At 38.3% G+C, this 13,907-nt stretch overlaps 1 protein-coding gene across 3 annotated transcripts; it reads left to right on the top strand.

Moving 5' to 3' along the window:
* Window positions 1-64: 64 nt before the first annotated feature.
* Window positions 65-13,907, top strand: LOC139119156 (beta-galactoside alpha-2,6-sialyltransferase 2-like). 3 transcript variants are annotated; one of them, XM_070682819.1, is made up of 5 exons: window positions 65-273; window positions 5,060-6,161; window positions 7,549-7,748; window positions 8,256-8,433; window positions 10,257-13,907. In XM_070682819.1, the coding sequence occupies exons 2-5, from the start codon at window positions 5,360-5,362 to the stop codon at window positions 10,424-10,426; spliced, it is 1,350 nt and encodes a 449-aa protein (XP_070538920.1). In that variant the 5' UTR covers window positions 65-273; window positions 5,060-5,359; the 3' UTR covers window positions 10,427-13,907. The 3 variants fall into 3 exon arrangements, with proteins under 3 accessions (XP_070538920.1, XP_070538919.1, XP_070538921.1); XM_070682818.1 differs by having other exon boundaries at window positions 76-149; XM_070682820.1 differs by having other exon boundaries at window positions 83-235.

Here is a 13,907-nt window from a genome sequence, read left to right as displayed (position 1 = left end):
CCCAGCCTGCTGGGTGCGTCTTCTCTATACAAATTGCATGCCCTCACTTTAACCTTTCTACGTCATCATGGCCTTGTGAAGTGTCCGAAGTCAGTCTCAGTGAACCGTGGTGGTAATCGTCGAAAGTCTTTCAAGCTTTGGACAAGAAGGTACATTTTAATCATGTTAAAATTCTAGCACACGTAGAAGAAAGTGTGATTTACTCAGAAGATTTCCACAGGTGAACACGACCGTGGTGAGTTTACAGAGACAGTACACTCGGACATCATTTCGGTAACGTTCCACCTTTAGGTCATACTTAGTGAGGGCAGGAATTATGCTTTCTGAAAAAGAGGTCGGGAGACGAAGTCGTCAAATACTATAGATGACTACTTTATTACTATTCTAATAATAGACACTGGCTACATACAGTGAAGCACAATCCTTGGGGGAAAAACCGTGCCTAGAGTCTAGTAACGTGAAATGTCTCTGTTTAGGCATGGAGGAAGCACTGCCTCCATGGTTTAGGGTAGAAATGTCTCGCAATCCTGGTTTTCTGTTGTTCTCAATTGATAGTCTGAAAAAAACAAACAAAGCCTTTATAATAATACCAACTCTGATGTTGACAGATGACTGTGTCAGAAAATTGCCGTTGAAATCGAAATGTCAACGACAGAACGTTCTGAACGAGCTACATCACCAGATCATAGTCGGACCCTGGCAACATGAACGTCACAAAAGGCCAAGTCAACATTCGTTGCTAATGCGAAACAATAATTATAAGCATGCCCACGTACGTTCGCGACCTAAATATATAGCCGAGGCTATTGACAGGCGTCTGTCAATAGACAAATATGGCTATTGACACGCGGGACGTTTTTCACCAAAATTCACCACATTTTAACAAATGAAACTGCCCAATGCTTGTTAGAATGCTTTACAAAGCCTTTTTTCACTGAAATATGGACAAAGACGCTGCATTGTTGTGTATTGCACAAGTTAACCTCGCACGATGTTGCCTCAACACCGCGCCTAGCCTGTCAATAGTCAAAATCTGGCTATTGACACGCGGGACTCGTTCGTCAAATTTTACTGGTTTTTAAAGTAATAAACTGGCCCATGCTTCTCAGAATGTTTTACATAGCCTTTTTTATGCATGAAATTATGGACAAGGCGCCGTAGACTTCAACTTTAGGCCACAATTTAGCGCACACACATAAACCCGGCGTGTACATTGTTGCCGCACCACCGCGCCTGTCAATAGCCAAGAGTTGGCTATTGACACGCGGGTATGGCGCGTAATCAAGGCCAATATTCGAACTCCCAATTTTCAACTATCGAACTCCACATTTTCAACTTTCGAACTCCACACATTTAACTATCGAACTCAACATTCAACTATCGAACTCAACATTTTGGATTCCTATTCCCCATTTTCAACTTATCGAAGTCAACATTTTCAACTATCGAACTCCACATTTTCAACATTCGAACTCCACATTTTCGACTTTCGAACTCCACATTTTCAGCTATGGAACTCAACAATTTGGATTCGTATTCCCCATTTTCAACTATCGAAGTCATAGGTCCCCCTAGACCACTAAGCCAGCGAACACAAGCCAAAATGAGCATACATATAGTCAAATACGACTTTAAAAAATCGTCGGTTTCATTTTACATGAAACTACTTATCACTTTGTTAGGGAGTCCCAAACACATGGTGACCTCGCAGTTAATTTTGAACATGGACGACACCGAGTTCCTTCGTGACCACATCAGTGGTAGTTTGTCTAGGCTGCTACTTGACCTTAACCAGCCCGACAGACGGGGAGATGTATCACGTAGGTGTGAGAGTCTTGTTAGACTTTTGTCACATTTATAAGTGGCATTGGAATGTGTAGTGAGCGTATTGTCCAGCTAGTGCAAGCCGCTCAACGTGAAATACATGATGTTGAACATAGTGGTTACGGTGTAATAAAGGGAAAGTGGCTTCACACATCAGCCATCTCGTCTTGCATGTGTTTTGGTGTGTTTATGAGTTGTGTTTTGGCTGTTAGTGTGGAAATTAACAAGCGAGTCATTAATTTTAAAATAAGCCATGGCGAGCCACGACATGATAGCGACCGAATTAAGTGATGGCGGAGGTCGGCGGTAAATCTTGAAGTTATAGCATCACAAGTGTTTCCGGTTCATATTTTTGGACTTTCTAGAACATTACATAGGAATAACTCTAAAACTCCGAAACGTCATGTGACGTATCTATGACGCGTTCTGACGTAAGTATAGCCCTGAAGGAAAAACGTGGGTAACTACAATAAAGCAAGTTAGGGATGCCTAGGGGACTGGTCAGTTTCTTCGGCCTGGGGGGGGCGGTGGATTCATGGGGGCGGGGGTCACCCTGTTTTTGACTTTGGTGATGGGGGGGGGTTTACCATGTTTTTGTAATGCCCAATAGGGGGGGGGGGTCAGTGTGTTTTTGAATTTCGACACAGGCTCATCATTGCCTAAAATGCATCGTGTCAGCCACAAATTTCATCATTCAGTTGCATTTTTCGGCGAGCCCTTCGGGCGCGTAACTTTAATAATCAGACATATTTTCAGCACGCCCAACTTTAACATATCAGGCATACATATATCAGAGATATCTGTATGTTCAATATTTTTCAGCGTGCTCTTCGAGCACATTACTTTAATATATCAGACATTTTCAGCACGCCCTTCCTGTGCATGACTTTACTATACAAGAAATATATATCAGAGGTATCAGGATGTTTCATATTTTTCTCCGCGCCCTTCGGGCGCCATACTGTAATAAATCAAAGATATATGCCAGAGATATCTTGATGTTTGCTAAGTGAAAGTGAAAAGCATGACAAATTCCTGATACTTTTCTATTCTCTGTATGAGAATTCAGTATGAGAAAGCAACATGCACAAATATTTCACAATATATATTTGATAAAGTGACTTATTTTAGAGATAGAAAAATGTCAAGATATCTTTCATTGTCATTAGGCTAATGCAACTGTTTTCCTTTGTGTCTCAGGTTTTCTGTAGGATGATACTTTTTTTATGACCAAAATAACAGTTAAAAAGGCAGTTTTTGTCATTATTAGCTGTGCTTTTATGGTTTCAATGTTACAAGAAAAGGTCATCTCAGACACTGCACACATCAGATTTAGCGAAAATGTCTCTCTATGGCTCCTCAGGAGATTTCATCGGATGGTTGGAAATTTTTTTTAAAGTCTTAACACCCATCAAAATTTTTGATTTACTGCACTTTCCTCTTTGATATTAATAATTGACATCCATTTCTGTTAAGGACATCTGGTTAAGCATAGAAAATGTGAAATACATTCACAACTCATTCAAAATGTACCCTACTGTATTCAAACTTCAAGATTGACACTTTGAAATTCCTATCTTACCACTGACATGTCAACAATTTCACTAAAACACAGAATAACTGTTAAAATATAAATGTATGTAAAATATAAAATATATATATATATATATATATATATATATATATATATATATATATATATATATATATATATATATATATATATATATTATGTCCACCTTTTGTTTTTACAGTTGTCGCGTGCGCAGGGGGGAGGTCACCCTGTTTTTGAAATTTGGGATGGAAGTCACCCTGTTTTCAAAATTTGGAATAGGGGGGTCAGCCACTTTTTGACGTCGGCAAAAAATAATCCACCGCCCCCCCCCCCCCGGCCGAAGAAACTGACCAGTCCCTAGGGAGAATACGAATCCCAAATGTTGAGTTCAAAAGTTGAAAATGTGGAGTTCGAAAGTTGAAAATGTGGAGTTCGAAAGTTGAAAATGTGGAGTTCGAAAGTTGAAAATGTTGAGTTCGATAGTTGAAAATGTGGAGTTTGAATGTTGAATGTTGAGTTCGATAGTTGAAAATTGGGAGTTCGAATATTGGCCTTGATTACGCGCCATACACGGGACTCGTTCGTCAAATTTTACCGGATTTTAGAGAAACTAAGTGCCACATGCTTCTCAAAATGTTTCATATAGCCTTCTTACGCATGAAATTATGGACAAGGCACCTTAGACTTTACCGTATACGATGTTGCACCAACGCCTGTCAGTAGACAGAATCCGGCTATTGACAGGCGCCTGTCAATAAACGAAAATTGGCTATTGACACGCGGGACTTTTTTAGCCAAATTTTTCCGGATTTTAGCGAAATGAACTTCCTCTTGCTTCTCTTTCTTCACATAGACAGCATTTTAGTACATGCCTACTAAAAGCGGTACGAGCCACACATTCTTTTGTACGCCTTATTGTACACTGAAGAATGTAGTTTTTAGCTCGATGATTGAACAGTCCAAGGTCGAATTTCTCTCACTAGTTTTTGTTTTCTGTTTCTAATGTTATATGTTCACAGTACATTCTATAATCTCTAAAGAATGCAATGATCATTGAAAATCGACATATACGTAATGGAAATGAACTGTGACCACGATTGGGACTAATTTGCGTTAATTGCATCTTTTAAAAAGTTACAGGTGCTGTATTGCTGAAAGTAGCGATATTACAAATTACTCATAAAAATAAGTGAATTGCAAAAACGACAAGTGAATGAGTTTACATTTGCTCATTAAACCAACATTAATACGAGATCCAATTATCCTAAATTAGTTCCAATCGTGCTGCAGTTTCTGTTTGAATTATCTCTCTGCATTGTTAGCAGTGAGATCTATCAGAGTCACGGTTCGCCGCCTGTATGCACACGCGTATACACATGTACAGTAAAAACTTAAGACTATCTGATTGCGTTACCATAGCACTTTGTTTGTAGACACTGCGATGAATTGCCAATAATTTTCCTCGCACTGCGAACAGAAACAGGAATAAGTTAGTCTTATACCTTCGATATGTACTACCGCCGCTCATTTCCTGCCGTAGAGAGGCAACGTTTGGCCGTGTGGGAAGAGTGTATGTGGGTCAGCTATCGGCGAAACAGCCGAGTTTTCCTCGTCCCTCCAATTCCTTCAACAATGATGGTTCTACGGTCAATAACCTTGTTCCTGTTATTCTCGTTTCAGATGCGACAGTCCAAATGCCCGGGCAAGCTTGAAGAGGAGGCCTGCGATTATGAATGAGAATAATGTATCCCATCAAAGAGTATAGGTGATTGGTCGACGAGATGACGATGATGATCGACATTTTCAATATTCCATTCCATTTGAAGTTATCAAGACTTCTATGCAAACGCCCTGTATTGATGAAATTAAGGGAACTTTGATGTTACCTGGTGACCTGCGTCTTTTTTCAGTCATCTTACGGATGGTGTTATACACTTCTTCCCGCATTGGGTTTATTTTAACTGATGTAACACAATTAAGATGAGCATTACACGGCTCAAGATCAGCGTCTTTGCGCTGATAAGTATAACGGTTGTGACCTTTATAGTTATGAATAAACAGCTTCGTGCACCTGTTCGTCTAATGGAGGGTATTCGCAGACAACATGATATTACTCGACTGAGGAAAGGTGACCTGGACGGTGTCTTCACGTCATACCTACGTTCCAATCTATCCATCCCGGAAGTGGAGGACGCTGTCAGGTCCGGCCGCTTTCCTTTGGAAAAAGCCTCGTCTCTGCTGAAGAGCATGAAACACTTAGTATTCCACTTGGAGAAATACCTCAATTGTACTGATCAAAATAACACGATCCCATGCCAACATGATAAGCGTTCGGGCGATGCTCTACCGATGAAGAGCAGCATAACGCAGGCGAACAAGTCCAAAGCTGGCAAATTCATATTTGTCCGAGGCAGCAACTCCACTGTGTATATCTCAAAGATCACACTGCCCGACCCGAAGAACCCAGCCATCCAAAACGTCTTCAAGTCATATGACAAGAAATTCGACAACAGTCTCATGAGGAAAAGTAACACGGAAGGGATCAGGTACAGTGGTCCGTCAAAACGATTCAGAGGGTCTATGAAGGTGACCGATGTAATGTGTAGGATGAAAAAAATGAACGTTGTGAAAACGCTGACAAACGATACGTCACCGTTTAATGAAATTGGCATTTCCAAACACTTTCCGGAGAGGACGTTCACGGAAACGTACAAGTTCAGTAAATGTGCTGTGGTTGGAAGTTCATTTCATCTGAATCAGAGTGGACTCGGTGAAGCCATAGGTAAGCAATATAATATGTTCAGTTCATTAGGTATGGTCTGGATATCTCACCTGAGAAAGAAATTATGCATGTTTTTCCTGTTATGTATTGTATCGTATGATATGAATATACAAAAGAGAAAAATATAATAATGATGGTAATATCGAGGCAGTATAGAGCTGAACTCCAATATTACTTGGGTCGATGTATGAGTATGGCTGAACAATCTGATATCTGGAGAAATGAAAAAATAGACCCCCAAACAAAGTCAGGGGTTTTGTGACCGTAAAAGTTGCTTGTAATATTTAAAGGTGGTCAAATATCATTTCAATTATTTGACACAATCGTAAACGCCAGTTGGTTGCAGCAACACCCACCAGCAACCAAGAGTAACGTAAGCTTAATGACACAAGACGAGTGTAGAAACTAATGTGCAACAACTGAAGGGTCCTCAATTACATGTACTAGTAACTTTCAGACGAAAATTTTCAAAAGAAAATTTGTCGTGGATGTCGATGTCTTCAAGTGTTCTTACCAAACGTATCCTACCACAGACAGGTGAATGAATTCTGATGTGCTGTAATTTTCCCACCAAAATTTTAGTGCAACGTTTTACCAATTTTTGTGAATTTTTCCAAAATTCTTTTGATCATTTTGGACCGAATTGACATTACATTTCATAGGCTACAGTTTTTTATCAATTTTTTGAGAAAATCTGAAAAAAATTGACTAGGGTATATTTTATAAAGGCGACAAAAATTGACTTTGGCGCTCAAAGGGTTAAGATAAAATGTCGCTCAGGGACGCACAGTCTGTTGTTTTTTCCCGACAAAGTATCTCTGACTTATCATTAACAATATCACTGTCTTCGAAACGTGGTATCATCATGGTAAACGTCTGTAAGATATGTCTGTCTTATGTTATCTTATCTCTGAACTATTATTTTGCTGACTTTACTATTTCTGAGCTCTAGTTTGCACCTCGAAATTGAAAGACTTAAAGTTTTGCCCACAATTTCCTGAAAGGAACTCTCAACCATTCCCTTTCGAGCTCGAGTATATTAGGGATCACCGTGTAAAATTTGGTAATTCAGAAATTAATTACCGATATTTATCGACACCTTAAAATTCATAATGGCCTTCAGCCCTGTGTTAACTCTAAGATGGAAAATGACACTCTCGGTTTTTACGAAACTAAGCTGGTGAAAAAATTTATTACTCGATGAGCTTCGAAATGAGCCCCCACAACAAGTGGTAAACCAACACAGTATTGTTAAAGTTTGAGAGTTCAATTGTCCAAGGTGTGCATTCTACCTTAATGATTAATTGATTGGCAAGCCATTCAATGTCACTTTATGAACCACGCAAGCACAGTCCAACACTTGCATCGATCTTGATCGTAACCACAGATAACCATGACGCAGTTTTGAGATTCAACGATGCCCCCACAGTTGGCTTTGAAAAAGACGTTGGCAAGAGGACAACATTCCGTGTTGTAAACAGCAGAGCTTTTGCGAAGATGTGCGGTGAAGCACCATCGTTTTGTCCCGCCGTCAACGAAACATTACTGATTTGGAGGACTGGTCCATACAATGGCAATTTATACAGGGTAAAGCCTTCTCCCTACACGTTAACAACCAACCACTGTAATCTTATTGGAACACTTTTCCACTTCATTCGATATCTATTGGTTACAATACAATATGCTTATAGTGCCTGGCCTCTTTTAAAAGCCTTTGTGATTCACACTCAATGGGTTCTATTTTAAGTTTACGACAGTGGCGTAAACATTGTTTTGCAGTATAGACATGCAGAAAACGGGCAAGACCCATCTACTGTCCACTGTAGCTCGAGGACTTGGAAGGTCATATATGAATAGAAACGTAGTGAAGGTGCCACGGAGTGACCTACAAATTGTTCGACGGCCTTAAAGTCTGACGCGCTTCTTTCTTAAAAGCCATAAAGTTTGCGCTTTATTTTAAGTTTACTGAGTCTCGTACACGCGATTATTTTGAATCAACTTCAAGTATCTTACGCAGAAAACAAATTTAATTTGGAACACCCGTAAGGGTCGTATGAGTCATTTTAACCATCACTACACGGTAATTTATTACAGTGGTACATCCATGCCCTAGGTCAAGCTCTGTTCTCGAAGTATCTCGCGTGGAGGACGGCTTTCCCGAGTCAAGATATCTATCTCATACATCCTCAATCATTATGGTTGGAGTGGGACACTTTAGCTTTCTTCAACACCGTGCGAGTCAAGCCTATCGTTCCTTCATCGGGTTTCACGGGTACGTTTGAGCCGAAATGAAAGTAATCAGTATTTGAATTGCAATTGATTTGAGAATGCCAAGCAAATTTAGTCGGATAAAAAAATGTGTCACTAGTTAACTTTATGAGGGGATTTTTTTCAAAAAAAACTAAGGCGAAACTAGGACAATGACAACTATTTCTTACTCCAAGAACTTTAAAACCAGATGTGAACTGAATGTGCTCACGTGTTTAACAACATATTCATAAATAGTAATAGCTTCACAGAACAATCTGATATCTGTTATATCATTATATGTAGCGGGTTTCATAAACTTTCGCACAGTACTCTGATAGTTAAATCATTAAATCACTAATTACAAAACTTCATTTAATATGCAAATGAGCTGTTTATTAACTTGACACTCCTCAATGCTTCATGGGACAATTAGATATCTATCAGATCAACGTATGTAGCACGTTTCATCAAATTTAATGCTGTGATTTTGGAGTAATATCACTAATTACAAAGTTCATTAAATATGCAAATGAACTCTTAATTAACTTGACACTGCTCAATGTTTCATAGCACAATTAGATATTTATCAGATCAATATCTGTAGCAGGTTTCACCAAATTTGGTGCCGTAATTTTAGAGTAATATACCTAGTTACAAAATTCATTAAATATGTAAATGAACCCTTAATTAACTTCACACTACTAAATACTTTACAACACAGTCAGTTATCTGTCGGATCAGTATCTGCAGCAGATTTCATTAAATTTGGTGCATATATTTCGGGGTGATATTACTAATTACAAAACTTCATAAAATTTGCAAATGAACCATTTATTAACTCGACACTGCCCTATGCTTCTCAGTTCAATAAGACATCTATCAGATCAACATCTGTAGCACGTTTCATCAAATTTAATGCTGTAATTTTGGAGTAATATCACTAATTATAAAATTAATTAAATATGCAAATGACCCTTGATTAACTTGACACTGCTTAATGCTAGGTAGTAAAGGGAAAGCAATTCCACGTTTTGTGTATGATATAGTGTATATTATGTATATTGTAAGTGAATATCATGTTTGGCTGTTTTATATAAAATGTTGATTAGCCATGGCGATATTTATGATATATGTCGACACTGTCATTACTGTCTCCATAGGGAAACCATTATATGAAAAAAAATGATATGTCATAACTTCATTAATATGCAAGCCACACTAACCAAAATCTAATCAGTTCTTACAATTAGCATAGGGTACCTGTCTACCAAATCTGACTTGAATCTGTTCAGGCGATTTTGAGTTATCCTGTAAACAGACAGGCGGACAGACACACACACATACACACACGGACAGACAGACATCACTATGGTATTAGCTTACGTGTTCACACACGTGAGCTAATGAGCCCTACAAGCGATAGACCAGAAAAGTTCCGCGATATACGGACAAGGTTAAAAGTAGCAAGGTTTAAGGTTCAAGTTCAGTTAGGTCATGTACTCCAAATAGCCACTCTTGTCACAAAATTTTAGGATGCAATATTTTGTCTCGGTTCATAACTGAATTAACAGGAGCTGTAATTTTAATTATTCGGTCCTGGGCCTTCGTTTCAACTACAATTCGTACTTCTCCTCCTTATAGCATGCTCAAATGTTCATTATTCTATGCTATTATTTATAATACATTCAATTCAGGACTGAAATTAAATTGACTCAATGGCAACGTTACAACGTTACAGTAAGTGTGGTACAGGGGGAATTTCGTTATGCTTCAGAGAACAAAATATGGAATTGGTACCCTGAACGAAAATGCTAAAAAATATTCAAACGTTTTGTCTTTATACAGGTATAGCACTATTACTTGGCATTTGTGACAGGGTTGACGTGTATGGCTATGTCAACGATAAACTACCAAATTATAGCTGTCACTACTACAATCCTAGAACTTCCTGCAAACCCGCCGGGAGTGGCACCCTACTTCAAAGGAGAAGGCTATCGTCAAAGTTGCCAATATAGGATCTTCAAAGTCTGTCATGGCCCTACAGGGATACAATCATTTCAAATGCGAGGCATAATGAACGTTCTCGCCTTCTTCAGGAGGAAGGATAATCAAAGGGTTGCAAAAGACAATGCGCTCTTCGGCTCCGCAATGCCTCCGCAAAGCGTGCAATGCCTCGCAAATGGATCGTAGAGGGCGCAACTCTGTAAGCCAGCATAAAGGAGCGTTCAGGTATTTTAGCCGGCGGTTGGCCGGCAAATTCTTTTTGGGCCTCCGTCAAAATAATAGAACATCCCTATCCATACAAAACAACTTATATGATTGCCTTAGAGGATAAAATTTGATGATCTCCCTAGATATTCGCAATTTTCAGTCGCTGTGTCTTTTTAGGTTAAAACGACAGCAATTTAAGCTCACTGAAATATAACAGAATATCTGAATAAAACCTAAGAATTTTAATGGAAGATTTTTCACTTTGTAATTACAATTTAATAGGAATTTAAGGCCACCTAATTTTTGAAAGTAAAAAGTTGGTAAACATGTCCAGTAGAGTCGTTTTTAATAGTTGATTTAAGTAGGATAATTTGAGTGCTTTGTTCATTTCTATCACATCGGTCATTTTCAGCCCTCCCTCATCTAGATCGCCAATAATGGCTAAATTCTTAATGTGTGTTTTCTTGTTTCGCCATAAGTATTTAAATAAATGAGTTGGCTTGCTGAACAAAGTTTTCAGGTACAGATATAGCTTTCAATGTGTAAACTAATTTTGAGATACCATAACTCTTACAAAGAACAACCCGTCCTCCAATTGTCAAGTCTCTGGAATTCCATATGTCTAATTTGTCTTTTAAGGTTTTTAAGTTGTTCCAGCAGTTGAGTTTTCATTTTGTACTTTATCATGTCCAAGGTATATTCCAAGAAGACTAATAGGTTTTATTGTTTGGCATAATGGTTGAAGGTCACCAGAGTATTTCCATATGCGTTTCAAGCCTCCGTTAATAACAGTTCTGTTTTTTGTGTAATTTATTTCCAATCCTGAACATTTAGTGAATTTTCTAATAACTTGAGGCTTGCCTTGACATCGGCAGCACTATCCAGAAATAAAGTAGCGTCATCCGCAAAGCCAGAGACTTTTTTCATAATTTGGTGGGAAGGTGATTCCTTTGAAATCGTGTTTTACAATTGTTATAGCTAATAATTCTATTGACAAGACGAAAAGGGCAGCTGACAAGGGGCAACCCTGTCGAATACCTCTTTCTAGTTCAAACCACCCGTTTTCTAGACTTTGTATTTTTGTGTTGTGCGATGGGCTGTGTCCCTGCATTGAAAATAAAGCATATATCAATATAATATGAGGTAAAGGCTAAGCCATGTCTCATAGGTTAATTAGAACACTTACCAAATTTTTATTGGAAGGCTATTGAAATCAAAACATTGTATAAATATAGTGCAATAAATGTGTTATCCTAAACAGATCCTTTTTTTGATCAAGATTCATCGTGGAGTAAAATAATTTGTGTCAAATATCGCATATTTTCTGCTATATGGGGCCAAATCTATAAGGTATACACTAGGCGATGTCACATAAATAAACACTTTCTAAAATTTTAATTAGAAACTGTTAATTTTGAAACTTGAGATAAATATTGTGTACCATTAAAATTTTTAATTCTAAATTGAGCTTACTTTGATACAGATCCACCATCGAGTAAAGATGGAAGTTTTGTCAAATATCATATGTTTTGTGTTTATACATGGGTCCATGTATTAGGTATATGCTAAGCCATGTCTCATTGCTTGCAACTGACAGCCACAGCGTGACAAGAATCTGCCATTCCAACTCTGCTGGAAAAAGCTAGACAAGCCTGATGTACGGTATAGACTTGCCAGGACAAGAAATTAAACGAGCCAGGAAAACAGATTCCAATTTCAGAGAATGGAAACACGCGAAGAATCGCCTTTATTTCCTGTAATGTTTTTGTTCAGTGGAACAAGACTTTCTGACTGACAGAGTGGAATTTTTTTTTGATTCAAGTAACTCCCTCCCAGTATTGTTTGAAGAAAGCACGCTCCCCTTGCAGTTTAACAATTTTAGATACCCCAACCCCTTGATTTTGCCAGCCAACCCGGCCATAATAAGTGAACTCAGGCTGATCAAGAATATTAACTCTTGTCAGCATTCACCACAGTAAACATTATATCATGTGTATTCTCATAAGTTTTGAATGACAAAATATGAAAATGCAAACTTTGGATGACTGTCACGGGGAACGAGTACCACGTGATCACATACATTGTCGTTAATTTTGTATTCCCTGGCAACAAAAAAAAATTGGCTCATATTTGCCTAACTTTGTAAAATTCTTGATGTAACAATGTTGTTTACAGTTTCAGGTGTAATTTGTAAGTTGTTTATAACACGTGACCCATATACCTCAAGTGCCGTTACATCATCACTTTGTGCTGTGCCATTGGCAGGGCGAAGGGACTGGATATTATTATTACCTGAATACATGTGTTTATGTGCCCGAGAGCAGGTGACAATTTGCCTGACGCCAAGAGGGCAAATTGTCTCCTATTGTGAGGGCACATAAACCCATATATTCAGGCAATAACATTTTTATTACATGCCTCTTCACAGTTAACACCTCATGACGTTTAGTTATATGCGGGGCATTCTCAAACAACTTTACTATTATCGACCAGCATCAAACAGATTTTAACGAAAGTCAAAATAGCACCGTGCGCATTAATATTTTACATATAGCGTTCAGCGTCTTCTTTGACATCAAAAACGTTGAAGGGCTTCATGAAAAAGGGTTACTGTGGAAACCGGTCCGTACATCGTTCACACGGCCCGCTAACTACCCGGATGTTCCTATTCAAATCATTGCATTGATTTGCACTCACATCGAGGCATGTAATAAAAGGTACTCAACCCCTGGTATTCACAACGTGCACAGAATGGCTCTAGTAATTAAATTTTCCTAGCTGCCATGCTGATAAAATTATAACTACGGTCTCCTTGACCTGAAGGAAGTGGTGAGGGTAGCTAGGGTTCTCTTCGGTATGCCACATCATGTACTGGGTTAACCTGTGGGATATCAATTCTAGGAACGCTAGGAATTACAAAGTATTTGATTTCAAATTATTTTCTAGCTTTCTCTGTATCAATGCTGTTCCCTCAAAATAGCTATATTAAAATTTGCATCGTTGTTCATCCGTCGAGTCATTTTTAGAATTGTATTCTGGCAATTTACAATAATTTTATTTTCCATTATTTTCTTTAACACATGTCGTTGTACAATTGAAATTTTGATTGGCTTTTAACTACAGATTTACATTTTGTAATTCAACTCCAGAAATTCTATTTATGGAATTTTGTGTGAACCTCAGGTGTAGTGAAACATTTTCCAATGTCCATATGCTGTTAACCTAATGACATCTCATTTAGTAAGCATCTTATATATAATAATAAAACTTGAAGCTTGACTGATG

Source organism: Ptychodera flava, chromosome 19 (genome assembly GCF_041260155.1).
Source record: "Ptychodera flava strain L36383 chromosome 19, AS_Pfla_20210202, whole genome shotgun sequence".
Lineage (NCBI taxonomy): Eukaryota > Metazoa > Hemichordata > Enteropneusta > Ptychoderidae > Ptychodera > Ptychodera flava.
Note: the sequence above shows the minus strand (reverse complement) of the source record. Positions and strands in the feature narration are given on the sequence as shown.